General features: G+C 51.1%; 1 protein-coding gene across 11 annotated transcripts in view; it reads right to left on the bottom strand.

The window, feature by feature from the left end:
* C4H14orf39 (chromosome 4 C14orf39 homolog) overlaps nucleotides 1–26,028 on the bottom strand; it is a 702,704-nt gene that overhangs the window by 262,033 nt on the left and 414,643 nt on the right. For all 11 annotated transcript variants that reach the window (XM_029598172.1, XM_029598168.1, XM_029598170.1 and 8 more), the window contains 2 exons: nucleotides 20,177–20,262; nucleotides 20,007–20,071 (listed from right to left, as the gene is read on the bottom strand). In XM_029598172.1, coding sequence (XP_029454032.1) covers nucleotides 20,007–20,071; nucleotides 20,177–20,262 — 151 coding nt within the window. The remainder of the gene's footprint in view (nucleotides 1–20,006; nucleotides 20,072–20,176; nucleotides 20,263–26,028) is intronic.

Here is a 26,028-nt window from a genome sequence, read left to right as displayed (position 1 = left end):
GGCTTGGGGCTCCTCCCTGAGTCTCGCTGTGGCCCAAGGGCTCACACCACCTGCTCTAGAGGCGACCGTGCTCCTCGCGCCCGCAACAGAACCCGAGGCCTCCAAACCCTCGGTTCTTCAGCAGCGTGGAGGACGCGCTCGTAACACACCATACCGTAAACCTTTTCCACTTAGAATGATAAGAGCGTCTCGTGGAAGGCTTTCGTGAAGCTACCAGGTCTCCGGATACTGACTTCGAAAGGTTAAGAGGTTGAAGTATTAACCTTTCCACATCCATACCGTCAGGGACAGGGTCTGGAGGTTGGGGTGGTGTAGGCACCCGCCGTTCTGAGTTATCAGAAGAGGATTCTACCCTAGAGGGATGCGCCGGCGAACTGATAGATCCCGGAGGATTGAGAACCAGACTTGGCGTGGCCAGTGAGGGGCTATCAGAATCATTAAGCCCTTGTCCATTCGTAACTTCATGAGTGTCTTTGATATGAGTGGAAGTGGAGGGTACGCCTAGAGGAAACCACTGGACCACAAGAGGGCAAAAGCATCCCTCGGCTGTGAGTGGCAGCTGCGAGTGAGGGAACAGAAGTTTTCTACTTTGCGGTTGTGGATGGATGCAAAGAGGTCTATTTGTGGATGCCCCCAATGTTGGAAGATTGTGTCCGCTACTGTAGGGTTGAGAGACCATTCATGCGGATGAAAGGTTCGACTCAACTTGTCCGCTAGAACATTGTCCACGCCCGCCAAGTAGGTCGCTCTGAGGTACATCGAGTGGGAAAGAGCAAATGCCCATATCTGTGCAGCTTCCTGACACAGAAGTTAGGAGCCCATTCCCCCTTGCTTGTTGATGTACCACATCGCCACCTGGTTGTCAGTCTGAATCAGGATGGCCTTGTTTGAGAGGCAATCCTGAAAGACTCTGAGGGCATATCTGATCGCCTGAAGCTCCAGGAAATTTATCTGTTTGGCTTCCTCTTGAGACCAGGTCCTCTGAGTCTGGAGGCCGTCGACATGAGCACCCCAACCTAGGTTGGAGGCGTCCGTTGTCAGGATAATTTAGGGTTCTGGAATTTGAAAGGGAAGGCCTTGAAGAAGATTGGAGAGCCGCATCCACCAGGCCAGCGACATGCGGAGCTCCTTGGCAATGTGGACAATGCAGGACAAGGAATGATAAGCCTGAACCCACTGGGACTTCAGAGTCCATTGCATGACTCTCATGGCGAGACGAGCCATTGGAGTGACATGTACAGAGAATGCCATATGACCCAGCAAAATGAGGAAATGAGCTGTCATGTAATCTTGATCCTGGAGGCATTGCGCTAGGGACATGAGAGTACGAGCTCGATCCAGAGGGAGGAATGCTTTCGCCTGCACGGTGTCCAGGTCGGCTCCTATGAAGGATAGGGTTTGATATGGAACTAGGCTGGACTTGGGATAGTTGACCAGAAACTAGGGATGTGCAGAGGGACGGCATATGTTGCATTCGTAATTCATATTTGTCGGAGGGCAGATACGTTGCATTCGGCAAGGGGGGCCCCCCGATACGTTCATGCGTTCATTCTTATTTGTTTCCTGGCTAAAATTGAATTAACTACAACCCCCCACCCTTCTGAGCCCCCCAAGACTTACCAAAACTCCCTGGTGGTCCAGTGGGGGGTCCGGGAGCCATCTCCTGCACTCACGCCGTTGGCTGCCAGTATTCAAAATGGCGCCGATAGCCTTTGCCCTTACTATGTCACAGGGGCTACCGGTGCCATTGGTCAGCCCCTGTCACATGGTAGGAGCACAAGATGGTGCCAGCCATCCATTGCTCCTACCATGTGACAGGGGCCGACCAATGGCACCGGTAGCCCCTGTGACATAGTAAGGTCAAAGGCTATCGGCGCTATTTTGAATACCGGCAGCGGACGGCGAGAGTGCAGGAGATGGCTCCCGTACCCCCCGCTGGACCACCAGGGAGTTTTGGTAAGTCTTGGGGGGGTCAGGAGGGTGGGGGGTTTGTTTAAATTCGCTCCTTTAGACGGCCGAATAATTCAGTGAAGATTCATTGTATTCATGGGGAATCGCGATACATTTCGCTTCCCCACGAATACAACGAATATGGCCCTATACGTTGTGGATTACCATAACATTGGAAACGAATGCACACCCCTATCAGAAACCCAAGAGACAGCAATGTATGGAGAGTTAGACGTAAGGAGGCTAGTGCATCCTTTTGAGTTAGAGCCCTTATCAGCCAATCATCGAGATAAGGGTAGACATGGACGCCCTGACACCTCAGGTAGGCCGCAACCACTACAAGGCACTTGGTAAAGACTCTAGGTGCGGATGCTAGGCCGAAGCGCAGTACCCGATACTGGACGTGCTGGGGGCCGACTAGGAATCGCAGGAATTTGCAGTGAGACAGAGTGATCAAGATGTGTGTGTACACGTCCTGAAGATCTAGAGAGCAAAGCCAATCTCCTCTTTGCAGAAGAGGAAGTAAAATGCCCAAGGTTACCATCCTGAACTTTTCCTTCTGTAGATACTTGTTTAAGGCACGGAGGTCCAGGACTGAATGAATGCCTTCTGACTTTTTTGGAATGAGGAAATACTGAGAATAGAACCCCTGCCCCTGCTGGGAGAGGGGCACCGGTTCTATTGCTCGGGATTTCAGGAGGGTTGAAACCTCCTCCTCCAGAAGAGAGGAGTGGTCGGATGATCCCCACATCGGCTGAGGTGGGGAGTCTGCTTGTACACACAGGAAGTTGAGGTGGTAACCTTGAGTCAGTACAGCAAGTACCCACTGATCTGAAGTGATCGTGTGCCATAGGTTGGTGAAGTGGCACAACCGACTGCCAATGGATACGGATGGTAGAGGAGGTTGGCTTATGCTCTCCAGCGAGCAGTCAAAATCCAGCAGCTGGGCCCGGTGGAGATGCTGAGTTTTCTGAGGCCTGGATTGTCTGGCTTGACCCTTCTGGTAAGGTCTGGAGGGGCGACCTTGAGTAGCAGAAGGATAATATCTCCATGGCTTGAAGGACGGCCACTTAGATTCTCGTCGGCATGTCCTTTTAGAGGTGGACGGAAAATCAGAAGGCACCGTCGAAAGCTGATGTAGCGTCTCATGGTGGTCTTTGAACTGTGCTACAGTCTCCTGGATTTTGTCCCCGAAGAGATTATTTCAAGCGCAGGGCAGGTCAGCCAACCGGTCCTGTACTTCTGGTCTTAAGTCAGAGGACTTCAGCCAGGCCCATCTTCGTGCACTAATCCCCGCTGCAGACACCCTAGAAGCAGTGTCAAAAATGTCAAAGGCAGCGCGGACCTCATGCTTGCCAGCATCTAGACCCTTCTGAGCCAGTGTATTGAGTTGATCCTGAAGCTGGTCAGGTAAAGACTTAGAAAATTCCTGGATCTTTTTAAAAAGGTCTCTGTTATACTGGGTCATGTATAACTGGTAGGAGGCAATGCGAGAAATAAGTATTGAGCCATGGAAAACACGACGGCCAAATGCATCCAGGGACCTTTGTTCTTTCCCTGGAGGTATAGAAGAATGAGACTTAGAACGTCGTGCCTTTTTCTGGGCTGATTCTACATTCACAGAATGGTGATCCAGCTGTGGTTTTTGGAAACCAGGGGCTGTCTGTACCAGGTAGGTGGCATCCGTTTTTCAATTCACAGGTGGTACAGATTCTGGATGCTCCCAATTCCTCTTCAACAAGTCCAGGAGGACGTCATGAATGGGTATTGACATGATTTCCTTGGGTGCATCTACGAATTGGAGCACGTCCAGCATCTTGTGTCTGGAGTCCTCTTCCCTCTGAAGTTGGAATGGTATAGCTTCAGACATTTCTTTTATAAAATTAATAAAGGACAGGTCCTCTGGAGGAGAACAACTTTTCTCAGGGGGAGATGGCTCTGAAGTTAGATCATCAGAATCCTGGGAAGAATCATCGGTCCAAGGATCGTAAGGTTGATCACCTGCTCCCTTAGGATCTCCAGAGGGAAGTAATGGTGCTATTCCTGAAGGATCAGGTCTAGGCACAGACAGCATCGGAGGAAGCACCAATGGCAGCAACGATTGAGGACGATGTGGTATCGATGGCAGAATAGGCACCGATGGAACCGGTGACATCGGGCGAATCGGTGGCAAGATCCCAGACGGTCCGGGGATAGGTTCCGGCATCGGTGTTTCCTTGACTTCCGATGACAAAGGTATCAGCGTGGAAGGCGGTGGACATACCGGTGGCCTATTGGATCATACGATCCAATTCCTCGCGGAAGCCTGGGGCATGCAACCCCAGCTCCGGAGTAGGAGGCAATACTGGCATAGCCGGAGGGTCCACCAGTGAAAGTGGAGTCTCGGCTTCCGGCACCAATGAAGGTAGGGAACACCTCTGTGACCCAGCCGCAGAGGAGGATGGGGCCTTCTCTGGACGGGATTTCTTTGTCGGTGGCTCTGTGGACACCAATGCCGAGGGGTTGCCTGGATCAGCGGACTGAGCCTTCCGATGACAGTGTCGACGCTTTTCATGATGTTCTCCTCGGTCCTTCTCCGGAGCCGATGAGGAAGAAGTCGACACCTTCGGAGTAGTCTGTGCTGGTTGGGCAGCACCGGTGTCCTGCTGCTGGCGAGAGGTCGATGGCACTGGCTCAGATGTCGAGGCGCTCAGATGTCGAGGCGCTCAGATGTCGAGGCGCTCAGATGTCGAGGCGCTCAATGGAGTTTCTTTTTCAGGCTTTGCCTGAAAAAGAAACTCCATCTTCTCTGAGCAGGCCTTACGGCCCTTCAGTGTCATTTGGGCACATTTGGTACTAGTTAAGACGTCGTGGTCCGACCCCAAACACAACACACAGACCCTATGCGGGTCTGTGATGGGCATTGTTTGAGGACTATCGGGGCACCGACAAAAACCCGACGCCATGGCTTCGACAAAAATTTAGCCACGGTGCGGTCGATGGCCGGTAAGCCCCAAAGGGAAAACTTGATGGGAATCGACCACAAATGAGGGTAAAGCCTTACCTTACAACTGTGGACTATGGAATTGATAGGGGGACCCCTATGGGGTAGACATTTTTGAAATAAGTTCCATGAGGAAAATTCCTGTCAGGAATCTCTAGAGAGCTCCTTAACCCACATGGCTACTGCTGCGTGGAAAAAAAGAGACTGAAGGGGGACCCCTGCTGGATGCAGGGTTAAGTCGGTGCCAGTCAAAGTTCTAGAAACGTTGACAAAAATGTTCCATGATTGGGCTCCATCCTGATGATGTCACCCATATGTGAGGACTACCATCCTGCTTGTCCTGTGAGAATTTATGTTTTGCATCTAAAGAATTTTTTACAATTACAGTAAACTTTAATTTGAACACCCATTCATTGAGGCCTGCCTAGTTTGTAAGTCTCCTTCCCCAAAGAGCTATGTAAATACACAAACATGGAAGAACACTACGCCTGGACCAAAAAGGTTAGCCTTCACCCTCACAGAAAGGACCCACACCTTGGGGCTCAGAAAGGGGAATGAGAAGTGTGAGGACAGCCCCAGTTATAAATTCTTTTATGGCCCTTCAGGATATGTGCCATCCGCTAAGAAAGGGTTACATTTTTAAATCCTAAAAATAATTTATTTTGCAGTAAGTGTGTTTGTTTATGGCAGAATGTCAAAGGCATGTGTTGCAATCGGCGGGGGCCGACCCCCACGGCCAACCGCACCTACTGGCAGTGGCAGAGGCAGGTCTCTTCGGTACTCTCTGTGCGGTCATCATCAGCTAAGGGAGCAGGGAGCCAGCAGCATGGCTCCCACAGGGGCAGCCTTAGCCCCAGTCTGACATAGGCACTTGGCTCCTCCCCCCACTTATAGGAGCAGCAACAGGAAGTAGTTCCAGGCTCCCAGGAACCACTTCCTCACCCAGGACTATATAAGGAGGCTTCTGAAGGATTGCCAGTGCTTGGTGTGTCTCCTGCCTTGTGTTGATTTCTGTTTTGGATACTGGACTTTGCCTGCCTCTGACCCTGCTTTGGATCCTGGACTCTGCCTTGCCTGCTGCCTGCCTCTGACCCTGCTTTGGATACTGGACTCTGCCTTGCCTGCCTCTGACCCTGCTTTGGATACTGGACTTTGCCTTGCCTGCCACCTGCCTCTGACCTTGCTTTGGATACTGGACTCTGCCTTGCCTGCCTCTGACCCTGCTTTGGATACTGGACTTTGCCTTGCCTGCCACCTGCCTCTGACCTTGCTTTGGATACTGGACTTTGCCTTGCCTGCCACCTGCCTCTGACCTTGCTTTGGATACTGGACTTTGTCTCTTTGCTGCCTGCCTCGACTCTGGACTGTCTATACCACTGCCCTGCTGGTAACTCCGGCTGCCGGCCCTGAGGCTCATCTCCTGCCGATGAGGAACCACGGTATGCCTTTTTACCTTGTCATTGCGGCCCAAGGGTTCACCGATTCATTGAATCGTAACAGTATGTGAAGGTTCTGCTCTCTAGTAGGTGTAAATCTGCATGCCTATGCTCCTCTAAGATAGCAGAGTTTCTTACCTGTAGCAGGTGTTCTCTCAGGAGAGCAGGATGTTAGTCCTCATATGTGGGTGATATCATCAGGATGGAGCCCAATCACGGAATACTTTTGTCAAAGTTTCTATAACTTTGACTGGCACACTGAGCATGCCCAGCATGGCACTAACCCTGCATCCAGCAGGGGTCCCCCTTTAGTCTCGTTTGTAGTAAAAAGTTCGAGCAAAAAATAAAATAATAAAGCATAAGCGAACTCAACTCTGCGGGGTGGTGGGCGGGTTTCGTGAGGACTAACATTCTGTTGTCCTGGGAGAACACCTGTTACAGGTAAGCAACTCTGCTTTCTCCCAGGACAAGCAGGATGGTGATTAGCAAGCTACAGGATGCCCGAATATAATGATGCCAAAACACTTAATGACGTGCAACAGGCACAACTATGGAGTTTTGGCTAGGAGGGCAGCCTGATCATCTCCCTGGGTTGCAGGAAGGAAGTTGAGTTATTTAGATAGGAAACAAATTACGCAGGACCGACTGGCCGAAGATGGAATCCTGTCTGCCAGCCTTGTCGAGACAATAATGAGCTGCAAATGTATGGAGAGAATTCCACATGGTAGCTCTGCAGATGTCAGCAAGAGGTACAGAACGGAAGTGTGCTACTGATGTTGCCATCCAAAGACTGCTTTTATAGACTCCAGGTTCTGAAACGACTCAAACCACTTCTTTTTTATCCAAGACTTTAGGACAGTCCTCCAAGCGCTGCTATTTGCCAAGATAGACTACTGCAGTGCCCTTCTCCTTGGCCTCCCCAAATCGACCACCAAACCACTGCAGATGATACAAAATGCGGCAGCGAGATTACTGACCCAACACCAGCCGTGGAGATCACATTTCACCCATCCTCAGAAAACTACATTGGTTACCAGTAAATTTTAGATTCCTCTACAAATCAATCACCCTAATACACAAATCCATCCATCATCAACTCCAACTCGACCTTGAAATCCCCTTCAAATTACACTCTTCCAATAGACCAATTAGAGATGTTCACAAAGGTATGTTGAATTTCCCCCCTACCAAAGCCTCACGCCTTTCCTCGACCAAGGACCGAGCTTTTTCAATTGCAGGACCAGCGATATGGAACAACATTCCTTCAAGCCTCCGATTAGAACCTTGCCTAATAACGTTCAGAAAAAAACTCAAGACGTGGCTATTTCACCAAGCATTCGATGACCCTCCAGACAATCACTAGTCATATTTTATCTCACCTGGATGTAGAGGAAGTAGTTCCAGGCTCCCAGGAACCACTTCCTCACCCAGGACTATATAAGGAGGCTTCTGAAGGATTGCCAGTGCCTTGCAATAGGTCCAGCTTGGTGTGTCTCCTGCCTTGTGTTGATTTCTGTTTTGGATACTGGACTTTGCCTGCCTCTGACCCTGCTTTGGATACTGGACTCTGCCTTGCCTGCCTCTGATCCTGCTTTGCCAAGATAGACTCTGCCTTGCCTGCCTCTGACCCTGCTTTGCCAAGATAGACTACTGCACTCTGCCTCTCCAGACAATCACTAGTCATATTTTATCTCACCTGGATGTAGAGGATAGAGGTCCACTATCCTTTCGAACGAAGGACAATCACAGGTTAAAGCATTTTAAGCTCTAACTCAAATTCCTTTTGTATTATGTTATAATTCCTCCTGCCTTTCTTTCTTCCAGCTTTTAAGCTTCCCAAGTTTTTTACTCCTTGTTAAATGTAACTTTGCCTTATATTCACTTCTCTTGTTAATTACTTTTATTTATTGCTTCAGTTATACCCTTGTTCTATGTAAACCGATCCGATATGGTTATTACTATGAAGGTCGGTATAAAAAAGTGTTAAATAAATAAATAAATTGCCCTTACCAAATGCATTTTTACGTGTTCCTGTAGGAACACAAAAGGAAATACAATCTGCTATCGAGGTAGAGAGAGTCTGTTTGCCTACCGGAGTACCCAATTTGGTTTTATCGAAAGAGACAAATAATTGGGTGGGCTGCAGTGCAATCTAAATAAAAGGCAAGAGCGTGCTAACAGTCCAAGGAATGGAGAGCTCACTCACCTGGCTGTGAGTGAGGTCTTGGAAAAAATGTAGGCAGTGTTATGGATTGATTTAAATGGAAATCAGACACTACTTTAGGAAGGAATTTAGGGTAAGCGAGGAGTACCACATGGTCGTAAAGAAACCTGGTATACAATGGGTATGTTACCAGTGCATGTAGCTCACTGACTCTGAGAGCTGAGGTTATGGCCAGTAGAGAGATCACCTTCCAAGTGAGATGCTGCAGCTCGCAGGAATGAAACGGCTCAAAAGGAGGTTTCATGAGTCATGCTAGGACAACATTAAGATCCCATGCCGGAACTGAAAGATGGAGTGGTGGTTTGAGTTGTAGCAAGCCTCTCATGAAGTGAGCTACAAGTGGTTGTGCCAAAATTGGGGTATTTCCTATACCTTTGTGGTAGGCGGCTATTGCGCTAATATGTACGCAAATAGAGGAGGTTTGTAGGCCAGACTCCGAGAGATCCCAGAGATAGTCCAGGACAGGAAAAGGGATCTATTTGTTTTGTTGTACACCATGAAGAGAATATTTTCCATTTAGAACGACAAGATCTCCTAGTAGAAGGCTTACATGAAGCTACGAGGACTTAGGAGATATTGTCAGAAAGGTTCAAAGATTGCAGAATCAGCCTTTCAATATCCAGGCTGTTAGGGACAATGAGTGGAGGTTGGGATGACGCAACAGACCGTTGTTCTGTGTTATCAGAGTTGGATCTGAGCCCAGACGAATTGGATGCTGGACTGATTGCGAAGGATGGGGGACCAAGTTTGACGCGACCAATGAGGGGCTATGAGAATCATAGTGCCCCTGTCCTGACGTAACTTCACGAGAGTCTTGCTGATGAGTGGAAATGGAGGGTAGGCGTAAAGGAGACCCGTTGCCCACGAGTGGGCAAAAGCATCCCTGGCGGCGTATCTCTGCTGCGGTGTAGAGAGTAGAAATTGTTCACTTGGTGGTTGTGAATTGATGCAAAAAGATCTACGTGCAGGTGGCCCCATTGGTGAAATATTCGGTTCGTTACAGTGGGATTCAGGGACCATTCGTGGGGATGAAAGGTCCGGCTGAGATTGTCTGCCATTACATTGTCCACGCCTGTCAGGTAGGTCGCTCTCAACAGCATGGAATGGGAGAGAGCCCATGCCCAGATCTGCGCTGCCTCCTGTTATTGCAGGTAAGACCCATGCCCCCTGTTTGTTCAGGTACCACATTGCTACCTGATTGTTTGTTTGGATCAGGATTGCTTTGTTGGAGAGGCAATCCCGAAACGCGAAGAGGGCATTGCGAATTGCTTGGAGCTCCAAAAAGTTTATCTGGTGCTTTGCTTCCACTGTGGTCCAGGTTCCCTGGGTTTGGAGGTTGTTGACATGGGCTCCCCAACCTAGAGTGGATGCATCTGTTGTCAAGGTAATTTGAGGTTGTGGATGTTGGAAGGGCAGTCCTATCAGTAGATTGGACTCCTGTATCCACCAAGCCAGTGAGAGGCAAAGCCGGCTGGTGACGTGGACAATGTGGGACATTTTTTGACTTGATTGGGACCACTGGGACTTTAAAGTCCATTGCGTTACTCTTATGGCCAGTTGAGCCATGGGAGTTACATGAACTGTGGACGCCATGTGACCCAGCAAGGTTAACAGATGACTAGCTGTAGTGGTTCGGCGAGACTGCACTGACTTAGCTAAGTTTGATAACATGTGTGCTCTGTCCCTTGGGAGAAATGCCTTTGCCTGGATGGTGTTTAGATCTGCTCCTATGAACGATATTGTGCGTGATGGAGTCAGATTCGACTTGGGGTAATTTATTAGAAACCCCAGGGATTGGAGTAGAGTGATAGTGAAATGGAGGGATTGAAGTGCTTCCTTTTGAGACTGAGCTCTGATGAGCCAATCCTCTAAATAGGGGTAGAGATGTATATTGTTTTGTCGCAAATAAGCTGCTACTACTGCCAGGCATTTTGTAAATACCCAAGGAGCTGATGCGAGGCCGAATGGTAGCACTCGGTATTGGAAATGATTGCGGCCTACTGTAAATCTGAGGTATTTCCAATGAGGAGCGTATATGGCAATGTGGGCATAAGCCTCCTGAAGATCTAGACAGCAGAGCCAATCTCCCTGTTGCAGTAGTGGGAGCATGGTACCCAGGGTCACCATTCTGAACTTCTTTTTGTAGATGTTTGTTTAGGGCGCATAGGTCCAAGATAGGATGAATGCCGCCTGATTTTTTTGGTATTATGAAATACCGAGAGTAAAACCCCTGATCCCACTGCTGTCGAGGCACTGGTTCCACAGCATTCTATTGCAGAAGGGTCGAGAGCTCCATCTCGAGAAGCTGAGAGTGACTGTTTTGATTTGATACCGGATGTGGAAAAGTGTTCAGTGGTATAGTGAGGAAGTTTAGATGGTATCCCTGGTTGACTACCATTAATACCCATTGGTCTGTTGTGATATTGCGCCATAAATTGGCAAAATGGCACAAATGACCTCCTACTGGAATGGTAATAGCAGGTGAGAGCTGACTGCTGCTTTCTAGAAGATAGTCAAAACCCCGATGCTGGACCAGTCTGTGGGGCTGGTTGGGTTTTCGGGGCTCTGGCCTGACGAGGTTGACATCTTTGCAGAGGTCTAGGCTGTCGAGTACGGGTTTGAGGTTGATAATACATTCGTGGTTTGTAGGAAAACAGTCTAGGATCACGTCTGAAAGACTTCTTAGTAGTGGATGAAAAGTCAGCAGGAAGAGCAGACAGCTGACATAAGGTGTCGTGGTGGTCTTTTAGTTATGCAACTGTTTCTTGGATCTTAGCTCCAAATAGATTGTCCCCTGCACATGGAAGGTCTGCTAACCTTTCTTAGACCTCCTGCCGTAAGTCAGAGGACTTGAGCCATGCCCAGCGTCTGGCACTTATGCCAGCTACAGATACTCTGGAGGCAGTATTGAAAATATCATATGCTGCCCTCACTTCATGCTTACCAGCATCAAGACCTTTTAGAAGGATGTTGTTGAGTCCTTCTTGATATTCGTCTGGTAGAGACTCAGAGTACTCCTGGACTTTTTTCCAGATATTTCTGGAATATTGCATCATATAGAGCTGGTACGTTGCTATGCGTGCTATGAGCATAGAGCCATGGAAGACTCTTCATCCGAAGGCATCCAAAGATTTCTGGTCCTTACCTGGAGGTGCCGAAGAATGAGGTCAGGATTGTTTGGACTTCTTTTGAGCAGATTCCACGACTACAGATTGATGGGGCAGTTGTGTTTTTTTGAAACCCCGGAGCCTACTGGACTAGGTAAGTGGCATCAGGGTGTTCCCAGGTACATTGCAGCAAATCCAGAAGCACCTCATGAACTGGTATTGCCATGACTTCTTTAAGGGCATCGACAAATTGCAATACCTCCAACATTTTGTGTCTGGCATCCTCTTCTGTTTGCAAATTAAAGGGAATGGTCTCAGAAATTTCTTTAATGAAATTTGCAAATGCTAGGTCTTCAGGCGGGGAGCGACGGCATTCCTCTGGGGGTGAAGGCTCTGAGAGGAGTTCATCTGAGTCCTGAGAGTCTGAAGAATCATCCCCCCAGGTGCATCACCAGCACCTCGAGGATCTTCAGGTCGAGGTATAGGTCCAAACCCAGCCGAATCTGGAGGTGGCACCAATGGGAAATGTGGTGGCACCGATGCGGGCATTGAGGACGGTGATGGCATCTATGGGATCGGTGTTTTCGAAGGACACTGGGGCAGTAACAAGCCCGATGGTCCTGGAGTCGGCTCCAGCATCGGTAGATTCGGTTCCTCATCAGAGGACAATGGAATCGGTGTTGGTGGTTTAGTAGGTGCCGATGGCACAGCAGGAAGCGGCGCCGATGGCAATGCACCGATCAATGTGTCCAGTCTGTCAAGAAGCGGAGCCAGCATGGTAGGCATCAGTTTGGGCGTCGGCATGGGGGCTGATGCCGGTGGAGACTGGAAGCCACGAAGAGCCTGGAGAACCGCCTCTTGGACTATCCTGTCCAATTCCGCCCGAGAAGCTGGCATCGGTGGCACAGCTATCGGGGTTGGAGGATCAGAGGGCGTTGCCAGAGGGTCCACATGTATTAGTGGAGTCTCGGCTCCCAGCACCGGTGGGGAATGCCTCAGTGTCCTGGGTCCAGGAGGAGATGGGGCCCCTTCTCCCCGGGACTTCTTAGCCAGTGGCTGTGTTGGTGCCGATGTTGATGGCCTACCGGCGACGGCCTCGGAGGAAGTGCTCAGTCGATGGCGATGACTATGCTTTTCCCGATGTTCAGTCCATTGCTTCTCTGGCACCGAGGAGGATGATGTTGATGCCTTGGAACGGGAAGAAGATGGTGACTTTCTGGTGCTGAGACTTCGGTGGCGATGAAGCTGAAGGCTTCTGACTCAATGCCACTTTGGCTGAGACAGATGGAGAAACTTTAAAGAGGAGTTCCATCTTCTCCAACCAGGCCCTGCAGCCTTTTGGTGTCATTTGGGCACAGGAAGTGCACTGTTGGACGTCGTGAACAGGGCCTAAACAGAGAATGCACACATCGTGTGGGTCCGTAATGGACATGGTTCTCAGGCACTCGGGGCACTTACGGAACCCAGTGGCCATGATTGTTAGAAAAATATGGATGGCGCGCAGTCGGTGGCTGTCGGGCCCAATGAAAATTCGCCACCGGGAACCGACCACAAAAGACGGGGTAACTTACCGGTGTCGACGGAGGTCGGTGGTCAAAGGGGGATCCCAAGATGGGGGAATTTTAATAAATTAAGTTTCATTTCCGTGAGGAAAAAGTTGTGAGGTAATCTCACAGAGCTCCAGAACCCACGAGGCTACTGCTGCGTGGAAAAAAATAGACTGAAGGGGGACCCCTGCTGGATGCAGGGTTGCTGGCATGCTCAGTGTGCCAGTCAAAGTTCTAGAACCTTTGACAAAAGTATTCCGTGATTGGGTTCCATCTTGATGATGTCACCCACATTATTATTATTTATTATTATTTATTTCTTTTGTATACCGACATTCGATCGAGATATCACATCGGTTTCCAGATAACAGGTTGAATAGAGCCGGAACTGCCCTATTTTTACATTGTAACAAGATAACAGTTGATTAAACAATATAAGGAACATGTGAGGACTACCATCCTGCTTGTCCTGGGAGAAATGCAAAGTCCTGCTAATTTTCAAAGCAGACATGCTTGCAAGTCTACTTTAAAAATTAGGGCTGAAATTTATGTATATTTTGTACATTTTAGGCAAATTCTAAAGAAACATCAACATAAAAGTTTAATGATGAATTTACCATTTCAGTTGCAAATTATGAGGACAATTTTCAAACAGCTCTTTTCAAACAGTACTTTTTACTGCAGACTGTCCAGAATTTTCAAAGGAAAATTAGTGCTTACCTGATAATTTTCGTTCCTGTAGTACCAAGGATCAGTCCAGACTGCTGGGTTATGCCTCCCGTCCAGCAGATGGAGTCAGAGAGAAACTGAAAAGGCACCACCCATATACCCTGGTGCGCCACCTGTGATCCTTCAGTATAATCGATAACAAAGCAGAATGATATAAGAAATCTTTAGGTAAGAACCCATGACTAGATCAAGTTAAACATGAACTCTTGGAAAACGAGGAAAAAACCAGGCTAAAAATGCCTTTGAACTGAACGAGAAGATACCTGTGCAAGCATTCCAAAAAGGAAATCTGAAATATAAGTATACACTGACGGGACTGCGTCTAACATGGGCAGGCGTCTGGACTGATCCTTGGTACTACAGGAACGAAAATTATCAGGTAAGCACTAATTTTCCTTTCCCTGTACGTGCCAGGATCAGTCCAGACTGCTGGGAAGTACCCAAGCTGCCCTAAAAAGGGGTGGGACCTCGACAGTCCCGCTCGAAGCACGCCGCTGCCAAACGAGTCCACCGTCGGATCTTGCACGTCCAAACGGTAATGTCTAGCAAAAGTGTGCAATGATTTCCAAGTAGCCGCCCGGCAAATTTCCTGAGGGGAAACAAAAGCACTCTCCGCCCAAGACACCGCTTGGGAGCGCAGTGAATGGACCTTAAGATCCTCCGGAACGGCCCGTCCCCGACAAATGTAAGTTGAAGCAATTGCATCCTTCAACCAGCGGGCTATAGTCGCCTTGGAAGCTGTGGACCCCTTCTTAGGACCACTCCATAAAACAAAAAGGTGGTCAGATAACCGAAAAGGATTGGTTATTTCCAAGTACCGCAATAGTGCCCGAACATCCAACCTCCGAAGCTCCGACGCCTCACTGCCTTCCACGGTAAAGGCTGGTAGTTCTACCGTTTGATTGACATGAAAAGCCGAAACTACCTTTCGCAAGAAAGATGGAACAGTTCGAAGCGAAACCCCCGAGTCCGAAATACGGAGGAAAGGCTCCCTGCATGACAACGCTTGAAGCTCTGAAATTCGCCTCGCCGAACAAATAGCCACCAAGAGAACCGTCTTGAGAGTTAGATCCTTGAGTGTAGCCCTCTTTAGCGGCTCAAAAGGAGAAGTACAAAGGCCCCGAAGAACCAGATTCAGACTCCAAGCGGGACAGGTAGCGCGTACCGGAGGACGCAAGTGCTTGACTCCCTTCAAAAATCGAGCTACATCGGGGTGCATGGCAATAGAAATGCCGTTAATTTTGCCGCAATAACAGCCTAAGGCTGCCACCTATACACAAAGGGAATTATAGGATAAGCCTTTCTTTAGACTCTCCTGCAAAAAAGCCAGAATATGAGACACTGTAGCCTGCCTCGGGGTCATGAAGAATCCGCGACACCAAGAGTCAAACACTTTCCATACCCGCACATAGGTAACCGAGGTGGAGGGTTTACGAGCTTGAAGAAGAGTAGTGATGACCGAATCGGAATACCCCTTCTTCCTCAATTGTCGTCTCTCATAAGCCAAGCCGCTAGACAGAAGCGATCGGCCTGGTCGAAAAACACTGGACCCTGCCGCAAGAGGTGAGACAGGTGACCGAGACGCAAGGGACCGTCCACCTCTAGGTTGATCAGATCGGGGAACCATGGTCTCCTTGGCCACTCCGGAGCCACGAGAATGACCGGGCCCCTGTGGGATTCTATCCGACGCAATACTTTGCCTACCAGTGGCCACGGAGGAAACACGTACAGGAGAACATGCGCGGGCCATGGAAGAACCAGCGCATCCACTCCTTCCGACCCGTGTTCTCTTCTGCGACTGAAGAAGCGAGCTGCCTTTGCATTCCATCGAGTCGCCATGAGATCTACTCGGGGGGTCCCCCATCTTTGAACAATGAGTTTGAGTTCCTCTTGTGACAGTTCCCACTCCCCCGGATCTAGCTGCTGTCGGCTGAGATAGTCCGCCTGAATGTTGTCGACTCCGGCTATGTGTGACGCTGCTATGCGAGACAGATGCTTCTCCGCCCAATCCATCAACCTGCTCGCTTCGGTTGCCACCAGTTGACTTCTGGTACCTCCTTGGCGATTTATATAAGCCACCGTAGTCGCATTGTCAGACAAAACCTGAACTGCTTGATGCCGAATTAGGGGAAGAAAACGTTGCAGCGCCAGGCGAACCGCCCTGGTCTCCAGGCGATTGATGGACCACTTGGTCTGCGGAAGCGTCCAATGCCCCTGAGCGGACTGAGACTGGCAGACCGCCCCCCAGCCCGACAGGCTGGCGTCCGTCGTGACGACTATCCATTGCGGGGGCTCCAAATCGACGCCCTGGAGCAAATGGGTCAGCTGCAACCTGGCCCTGGCCGGGTCTAGGAGCGGTAAAGGCACCCGGAACTCTTCAAATTTGGGATCCCACCGTGATAGTAGCGCTCCCTGTAAAGGCCGCATATGCGCAAAAGCCCAAGGAACCAACTCCAGAGTGGACACCATATATCCAAGAACCTGCAAATAATCCCACACCACCAGCAAAGGCAGAGCTAATAGACGATGAACATGTGCCATCAGGCACTCCATCCTTGCCTGTGGAAGGAAAACCTTGCCCAAATTGGTGTCTAACAAGGCTCCCAGAAACTCCAATCTCTGGGAGGGAATCAGCTGGCTCGGGGTGGTTGACGACCCAGCCAAGGGAACTCAGACGGTATAGAACCGCCTGCACTGCCTCCTCACAAAGCAGTCTTGATTTTGCCCGAATGAGCCAGTCTAAGTACGGATGCACGAGTACCCCCTCTCTCCGGAGGCTCGCAGCTACTACCACCAACCTTGGTGAAAACTCTCAGGGCTGTCGCGAGACCAAACAGAAGGGCACAGAACTGGTAATGGGATCCCAGGATCATGAACCGCAGGAACCTCTGATAAAACTCCTGGATTCCTATGTGTAGGTAAGCCTCTGTGAGATCCAAAGAAGCCAAAAATTCGCCTTTGTGGACCGCCGCAATGATGGAGCGCAGAGTCTCCATCCAGAAGCGTGGAATTCTCAAAGCCCTGTTGACCTGTTTGAGATCCAGTATTGGCCGAAAAGTGCCCTCCTTCTTTGGCACAATGAAGTAGATGGAGTAGCGACCTGTGCCTTGCTCGGCCACCGGCACCGGAACTATAGCCCCCAGAGCCTGAAATCGCGCTAGCGTCTGCGAAACCACCTTCTGTTTCTCTGGCGACCCGCTGGGAGAAATTAGAAACAGATCGCGCAGGGGTCGTGCAAAATCCAAAGCGTAGCCATGGTTTACAATGTCGAGGACCCACTGGTCAGAAGTAATCCTGGCCCATTCCTCCCGAAAGTGAAAAAGTCTTCCTCCCACTTCCGGAACGGAGGGATGGACCAGCGTCCCCTCACTGAGCCGTCTTATTGTTGGCGAAGGCATGAGCCGCTCCCGTGCGCGATGATCGCCGGCCACGAAAGGAATGAGACCATCCTAGAGAGCGCGTGGGCGGTTGTCATGGGGCATATGACAAAGAAGCTCTTCCGGAGCGATACCGGCGCTGACCACGAAAATGACCGCGAAAGGTGCCCGAAGAACGGAACGGTTTGGGCTTGTCCTCCAGCAACTTGAAGACCTTGTTCTCCCCCAAGGACCGAATAAGTTGCTCCAACTCGTCACCGAATAGAAGTTTACCACGAAAGGGAAAGGAACAGAGTTGTGCTTTGGACGAAGAATCTGCCACCCAGTGACGTAGCCATAGGAGGCGTCGTGCCGAAACTGCTGACGCCATGGAACGGGCTGAAGTGTGGAGGAGATCATACAAGGCATCCGCAGCATAGGCCACCGCAGATTCCATGCGGTTCGCTTGTTCTGCTTCCCCCGGAGGCAGATCCTGAGCTGTTAACATCTGCTGTACCCAGCGGAGAGTAGCTCTCTGTACCATGCAGCTGCAAACCGCCGCCCACACCCCCAAGGCCGAAACCTCAAAAATCCGCTTAAGTAACACCTCTAATTTCCGATCTTGGAGATCCTTAAGGGCCATGCCTCCCGTAACTGGGATGGTGGTATGCTTAGCAATGGCAGTGACCACCGAATCCACCTTAGGCACCTTAAGCAGCTCCAATGCTTCAATAGGGAGGGGGTAAAGCTTATCCATAGCTCGGCTAACTCTCAAGGTAGCCTCCGGAGCATCCCATTCCCGGGACACAATCTGAGAAAGCTTGTGATAAGGAAAAGCATGTGAGGGCGCGCGGAGCCCGGCCAACTCCAAGTCCCCTGGCAAGGAATCTGAGTCAATATGTGGTACTGGAATCCCCAGTTCTTGAAGGACATGCGTGATCAAGGGATCAAACTCCTCCTTGTGGAACAACTGGAGGACCTGTGGATCATCCCCCTCTACGGAATCCGTGCCCCCCACATCTGCCCCTGAATCCGGGGCGTGGGGATCCTGGGGGAAGGGATCCACAGGGGTGTGCTGCGGAGGTTTAGGAGCTGGGGTTGGGCCAGAGCTGCCTAATCCCAGGCCCTTGAGACCTGTAGAAATTTTTCCATGCTTATCGGGAGCCGGAGCCCCCTGCTCCCAGTCAGCTTCGGCTTCCAGGTAAGCCTTATGGAGTAACAAAACAAATTGGGAGGAGAAGGGATGAGGCCTCTTCAGAGGACCTCCCTTTGCACCCAAAGGCGGTAGCCCCATGTCCTCTAAAGAACCGTGGGGTCGGTGGGGGCTAAGATCCGGTGGAGACCGAGGATTGATATCCTCTTCCTCCCCTGAAGAGTCTGCATCACGATCGGGCTCCCCCAAGATGGCCGCCGAGTGCTTCAAAATGGCCGCCGCCCCCAATATCGGGAGCGAGGCATGCTGCCTGCCCGACTCTTTCTGCCGCGGAGGGAGGGACTTCCCGGCCGGGGCTGCTCTCCGCGAAGGCCCCTCGTCCCCGGGAATGCACCGGGAACAGAGGCCTTCGCGCAAGAGCCGGAGAACCGGCTCCCCACACGCGGAGCAGACCGCCCCCCTAGGCATTCCCCCAGTAACGAAAACGGCGCGAAACGGCGCAGAACGGGGTCGGGTGAAAGCCACCCCTTCCGGAGGCCCAAGTGAGGATAGCAGGCTGAGGAACCAACTTCACGTAACGTACCTCGTTTTTTTGTTTGGTTTTTTTTTAAGTCTCAGTAGCGCTGCCACTGGCAGCTATGCGAATGAAGCACAACTTTTTTTTTTTTTCCCTCTGGAGCCTGCAGAGGGAATATATACCCGTCTGCCCAACCTCTCCGAGGAATTAAGCTTCTCTGGAGGCGGAGAGTGACCGGCCCACCGATGAATCCTCCCCCTCCTCTCACTGGGCAGGGAAGGAATGCGCTCCGGGAAAAGGCTCCAGGGCAAGCCCTGCCTTGCCTGCTACGGCTCCCTACTTCTTATTATACCTTGTTTCTTCTTACACCTTGATCTAGTCACAGGAGTCCCCAGATATCTTAAACCAAACCTGATAGAGGAAACCCTCTCTTTTTTTTTTTTTTTGAGGCAATCAGGACCGCAGGTTATGCTCTCTCATCTGCTGGAGTCAGAGATATACTGAAGGATCACAGGGGGTGCACCAGGGTATATGGGTGGTGCCTTTTCAGTTTCTCTCTGACTCCATCTGCTGGACAGGAGGCATAACCCAGCAGTCTGGACTGATCCTGGTACGTACAGGGAAAGTAGATTTATGTGCAGCTATCTCCTTTGAAAATCTATGGGTTTGCACAGAACCCCCTGTGACATACATGTACAAAGTTACACTATTCAGAAGCAGATATAACTGTGTATTTATATGCATAGTTTCAAAAATTGAAAGTATGTGTGTAAATACCAATCCCGCCCAATACCACCCCTGAAACACCTATTTAATATTTGATTAAAATATGCATGAAATCATGCTCCTTACATACTTTTGCATGCATACCATTGGGGCTATTTCCAAAAAGCCACTAATATTCATAAAACCAGGTTTTATATGCATACGTGCCTTTGAACATTACTCCTATATATATTTCAGCCACTGATGTTTAGAGGAAACATGGCAAACAGATACTATACCTGTCTCTGTAGCTGTGAGTTCAAGGCTCTTCTTTTCTTTTGCTTGCCTCTGAGGAACCTGCAGCCTATAATATTGCATTGTTTCTGTTAGTTGTTTGAATGTGTATGATTCTCAACATATCATTGCATAACACAAGAAATACACTTTTTGCAATAGTGTAAAATATTACCGAAATGGCATTTGGTTTTGCAAACTTGTTATAGATGGATCTTGGACACAGTTTGTAATTGTGTTCCCTGTAAATTCATTGGATTTCTGGAACAGAAGAAACATTTCAAATGAACAATTTGCAAAATGGTTATTTCAGCGATGTAAGGACCTACTAAATAAAGGAGCTATTCAATGAATTGAGATGCTATTTCTTTAAAAATACATCAACACATTCACTCATTCAGTCACTGAGACTGCAGTGTACAAATCAACTCCTTGTTAGAATTTTCATAACTTTACAAGGTAAAAAATTATTTACTGATTTCAGTTTTCAATGGATACCTCTGAATATGTCTGTAACACACCCCCCCCCCCCCCCGCCACACACACACACCCACCTTTACCCCAACCCACCTCCCGAAAAGTCACCCTGAATCAAAATGCCCCCATACAATGGTCCATATATAATCAGACTGAGCTGTATAAAGAGTCTCTCTCTCTCTCTCTCCTATAACCTACACATACAGTTTATAAAATAGCACATATCTTTACAGGTATGTGTATGATCTGTATTACTGCCTCTCACATGGATTCTGAATCCCATCAGGTAAGCAAAAATATGTCAACTTCCTATAATCTGCATGGATCTTTCCATTTCTAAGGATTGCATCCAATCTACTAGTTTGATACCATTTGAGAGTGGATGGTCTCTTATTTTTGAGTCCAATATGATAGTATAGTAGCTTTAGCTAGTAACAACAAAATTTGAGTATATTTAACCATGTGCTTGGAGGTATCGTTCATCCACTGCACTGAGCCCATCAACAAGAATTTACTACAGAACGGTGGTTTTTGATGTATAATTTTTTCAATAAAAGACAATACCAAATCCCAAAACGAAAACAGTGCAGGAGACAAAACAAACTGATGTAGGACAGTAGTTCTTTGGATTTTGCATTTTGCATCTGTCAGTATTTTATGTGATATTTCAAAAGTTTTTAACCATTTCATTTTCTTCCAGCACCTCCCCCAGCTCAACAGCCCAGGCATGTGCAAGAGAAGACATAAGAAAATTATTCCTTACCTGCTAATTTTCGTTCCTGTAGTACCATGGATCAGTCCAGACGGTGGGTTATGTCCCCCGTCCAGCAGATGGAGTCAGAACAGAGCTCGAGGGCTCCGCCTTCTATACCAGCTCACCCTCTGCTGGAGCTCAGTATCGTGAATAACAAAGCCCAAAAGAGCAATAACAAAACAATTTGGATCAAAACCCTGACGAAAGTCAACATCAAGAACAATAAAACAGGCATGACCTAACAAAAAGAGGTCGCCAACGTCAACTTGTGAGGAGCTGTACAACTCTGATAGAGAACCAGAGAGAAGAAAGAAGAGACAGTAGATAACAATGAATCCGAGCAGGTCGCAAGATCCCAGCGTGGTGGGCGTCTGGACTGATCCATGGTACTACAGGAACGAAAATTAGAAGGTAAGGAATAATTTTCTTTTCCCTGTACGTACCAGGATCAGTCCAGACGGTGGGATGTACCAAAGCTTCCCTACTATGGGTGGGCCCCTGAGAGCCCTGCTCGGAGAACCTGATCGCCAAATTGCCCAGGAGCCGAGGGCGCCAGGTGTAGGCGATAATGCTTAGCGAAGGTATGCAGCGACTTCCACGTCGCCGCCCGGCAAATTTCCTGTGGGGAGACGGCACGAGACTCCGCCCAAGACGCTGCGTGAGAGCGTGTAGAATGAGCTTGAACGCCCCTGGGCGGATCCCGACCGGCCCCGATATAAGACGACGAGATGGCATCCTTGATCCAGCGGGCGATGGTCGTCTTTGAAGCCGAGGAGCCCTTCTTAGGTCCCGACCAGAGCACAAACAAATGATCGGAAACCCGAAAAGCATTGGTAACCTCTAGGTAGTGGAGTAAGACTCGCTTGACGTTCAAGTGACGAAGAGACCTCGACTCCTCTGGAAAGAACGCCGGGAGTTCCACCGTCTGATTCACGTGAAACGAAGAGACCACCTTCGGGAGGAAGGAAGGTACTGTACGCAGCGAGATCCCCGCCTCTGAAATGCGAAGGTAGGGTTCCCTGCAGGAAAGAGCCTGCAGCTCCGAGATTCGACGGGCAGAGCATATTGCCACGAGAAAAAACTGTCTTCATAGTAAGATCTTTAAGCGAAGACTCCTGTAGAGGTTCGAAAGGAGCGCCCGCTAGGGCCCGGAGAACCAGGTTAAAACTCCACGACGGACAAGGGTCCCTGACCGGCGGCCGTAGATGTTTGGCCCCCTTCAGGAATCGGGCGATATCTGCCTGGAGAGGCAGGGCGACCGGTGTCTGTACCAGAACATTCAGGGCCGCTACCTGCACACGTAGGGAATTGTATGCAAGACCCTTATCCAGCCCGTCCTGCAAAAATTGAAGGATCAGAGGTACCGACGCCTCCGTGGGTCGGGCCCCATGATCGGTACACCAGGCCTCGAAGACCTTCCACACTCGCACATAAGCAACAGAGGTAGAAGGTTTGCGGGCCCGGAGCATCGTAGAGATTACCGCCTCCGGGTAGCCTCGTCGGCGGAGGCGGCGCCGTTCAAAAGCCAAGCCGCAAGACAAAAGAGTGCCGCCTGCTCGAAAAAATACCAGTCCCTGCTGCAGGAGCCGAGGAAGATGACTCAGGCGTAACGGTCCGTCCACTGCCATGTGAAGCAGGTCTGCAAACCAAGGACGACGCGGCCACTCAGGAGCTACCAGAATCTCGGGACCGCTGTGAGTTTCTATCCTGCGGAGTATCTTGCCCACTAAGGGCCAGGGAGGAAAAACATAGAGCAGTTGATCTGCCGGCCACGGCAGCGCTAGAGCATCCACCCCCTCCGCGCCGCGCTCCCTTCTGCGACTGAAGAAGCGAGGGGCCTTGGCGTTGAGGGCGGTCGCCATCAAGTCCAGTCGCGGCGTTCCCCAACGGCGAACCAGGAGCGTCATCGCCTCGTCGGAAAGGGACCATTCGCCGGGGTCCAACCGCTGACGACTCAGGTAATCCGCTTGCACGTTGTCCACGCCGGCGATGTGGGAGGCCGCGAGCCGAACTAGATGAAGTTCCACCCAGTCCATCAGGAGCGTGGTTTCGGCGGAGACCTGTTCGCTCCTCGTCCCGCCTTGACGATTGATGTACGCCACCGTGGTGGCGTTGTCCGAAAGAACCCGTACCTCTCGGTTCCGAATCAGGGGGAGGAAACGTCGAAGTGCAAGGCGTACTGCTCTGGTCTCCAGACGATTGATCGGCCACCTCGCCTCCTCCGGGGACCACGTCCCCTGTGTGGCGCTTCGTTCGCAGACCGCGCCCCACCCCAAGAGGCTGGCGTCGGTGGTCACGATTACCCAAGAGGGAACGTCGAGGGAGACGCCTCGGGCCAGGTGAGCCGGGACCAGCCACCACTCCAGACTGTCTCGAGCTGACTGGGGGAGGGGTAGAACCACCTGATACTCCTGTGACACCGGTTTCCATCGCGACAGCAGGGACGCCTGCAGTGGACGTAGATGAGCAAACGCCCAGGGCACCATGTCGATGGTGGACGCCATCACTCCCAGAAGCTGTAGATAATTCCAAGCGGTGGGTTCCGACAAAGACGCGAACTGACGGACGTGCTCCCTCAAGGAGAGTGCCTTGTCCGCCCGCAGGAAGACCATGCCTTGCTGAGTGTCGAAGGTCGCCCCCAGAAAATCCAAGCGTTGGGATGGGACGAGGGAACTCTTGGGGAGATTCACAACCCAGCCCAGAGAGCGAAGCATCTCCAAGACTCTGGCCACCGAGGCCTGTCCATGCGAGAAGGACTTCGCCCGCACCAGCCAGTCGTCCAGGTAGGGGTGCACTAAGATCCCCTCCCGCCGGAGGGCCGCCACCACCACCATGATCTTGGTGAAGGTCCGCGGAGCCGTTGCGAGCCCGAAGGGTAGGGCCTGAAACTGAAAGTGCTGACCGAGGATCTTGAAACGTAGGTAGCGTCTGTGGTCCGGACGTATCGGAATGTGCAGATACGCCTCCGTCAGATCCAGGGAAGCCAGAAACTCCCCCTGGTGTACCGCAGCAATCATTGAACGCAGCGTCTCCATGCGGAATCGGTTGACCCGCAGAGAGCAGTTCACTTCCTTCAGATCCAGTATGGGCCGGAACGAGCCGTCCTTTTTGGGAACCACGAAGTAGATGGAATAATGGCCCGAGCCCACCTCGGCGAAAGGAACGGGAACGATAGCCTCTATGGCTTGCAGACGGTCTAGTGTCTGTTGAACCGCCATCCGTTTGAGGTCGGAGCCGCACGGAGAGAAGAGAAATCTGTCCAGAGGAAGACGGACAAATTCCAAGGCGTAACCGTATTGGATAGTGTCCAGGACCCACTGATCTGAAGTAATCTTCACCCACTCCTCGACGAAATCTGTGAGTCGGCCCCCGATGGGCGGACAGGAGGAGTGGGTCGGTCTGGCATCATTGGGTAGATTTGCCGGGGGGGTTCCCCTGGCCCGAGCCCTCTCTCGCGGGCCTCCGCCCACGAAAGGACCGCGACCACGGTTGGGATCTACTGGGAGCAGTGCGAGGATTGGACTGCCGGTAGGATCTATAGCGTCGCTGTGCTCGAGCCCTGGTTCTGGTGGAGGCAAACGGCCTATAAGGCGTCTGCCGATCTTCGGGTAGACGATGCACTGCATTTTCCCCCAGTGACTTCATGATCTGATCCAGGTCGTTCCCAAAAAGAAACTTCCCACGAAAAGGAAGGGATCCCAGGCTCGATTTGGAGGAGGCGTCCGCAGACCAATTCCGGAGCCACAGGAGGCGACAAGCCGCCACCACCGACACCATGGAGCGGGCCAGAACGCGAAAAAGGTCATACAGAGCATCCGCCCCGTAAGCGATGGCAGATTCCAGGCTGTCGGCCTGAGCTGCTTCTTCCGGAGGCAACTGTTGCGACGTCAGGAGTTGCTGGACCCAGAGCAGACTAGCCCTCTGGGTCAAAGAACTGCACATGACAGCTCACATCCCTAGGGCCGAAACCTCAAACACCCTCTTGAGGAATGTCTCCAATTTGCGGTCCTGTGTGTCCCGTAGGGCCGTCCCGCCCGTCACCGGGATCGTAGTTCGCTTAGTCACCGCTGAGACCGCCGAGTCTACCTTAGGGAAACGGATGAGATCTAAGAAATCCTCAGGCAAGGGATATAATTTTTCCATGGCCCGGGTGACCCTCAATGCCGCTTCAGGGACGTCCCATTCCCCCGTGAGGAGCTGGAGAAAAGACTCATGGACCGGGAAAGCTTTAGCCCTAGGCCTAAGGGCGGCCAGGACCGGGTCCCCTTTCTTGGAGCACGTTGCGACCGCCGGAGCCACAGGCGCCGGGGGGTCCGGTGGAGGATCCAGATCTAGCTCTTGAAGGGTCTGGTGGAGCAGGTCTTCTAGTTCCTCCTTATGGAAGATCCGCAAGGCTCGCGGGTCGTCGCCCTCCGTTTGCCCCTCCAATTGCGCCGGATCCGGAGGGTCAGAAGGGTCAGGACCCAAAGGGGGAGCCGCTCCCGCCACTCGAGGCTGGGATGGCAAAGCCGAGGAGCTTGTGGCTGGCCCAGCCGAGGACAGGGGCCCGGAGGCCGGAAACGAGAGCTTGGGAACTTTGGGAGCAGGAGGCCCCGAGGGGGCTCCCCCCGGCTCTGTCAGGCCCTGCAGGTAAGCCGTGTGCATCTTTTAAAATGAAGTCCGGGGAAAAAAACGGCAGGCTGGCTGAAGTCGCAGCCGCAGGGGCCCCTTGCGGTGGTCGGGCCGGTAGAGCTTCCTCTGGGCTTCGGTGCAGGCGGGGGGCGCCCCGAACTGCGTCTGTTTCCTCCGGAGCTGTG

Source organism: Rhinatrema bivittatum, chromosome 4 (assembly GCF_901001135.1).
Source record: "Rhinatrema bivittatum chromosome 4, aRhiBiv1.1, whole genome shotgun sequence".
Classification (NCBI taxonomy): Eukaryota; Metazoa; Chordata; class Amphibia; order Gymnophiona; family Rhinatrematidae; genus Rhinatrema; species Rhinatrema bivittatum.
Note: the sequence above shows the minus strand (reverse complement) of the source record. Positions and strands in the feature narration are given on the sequence as shown.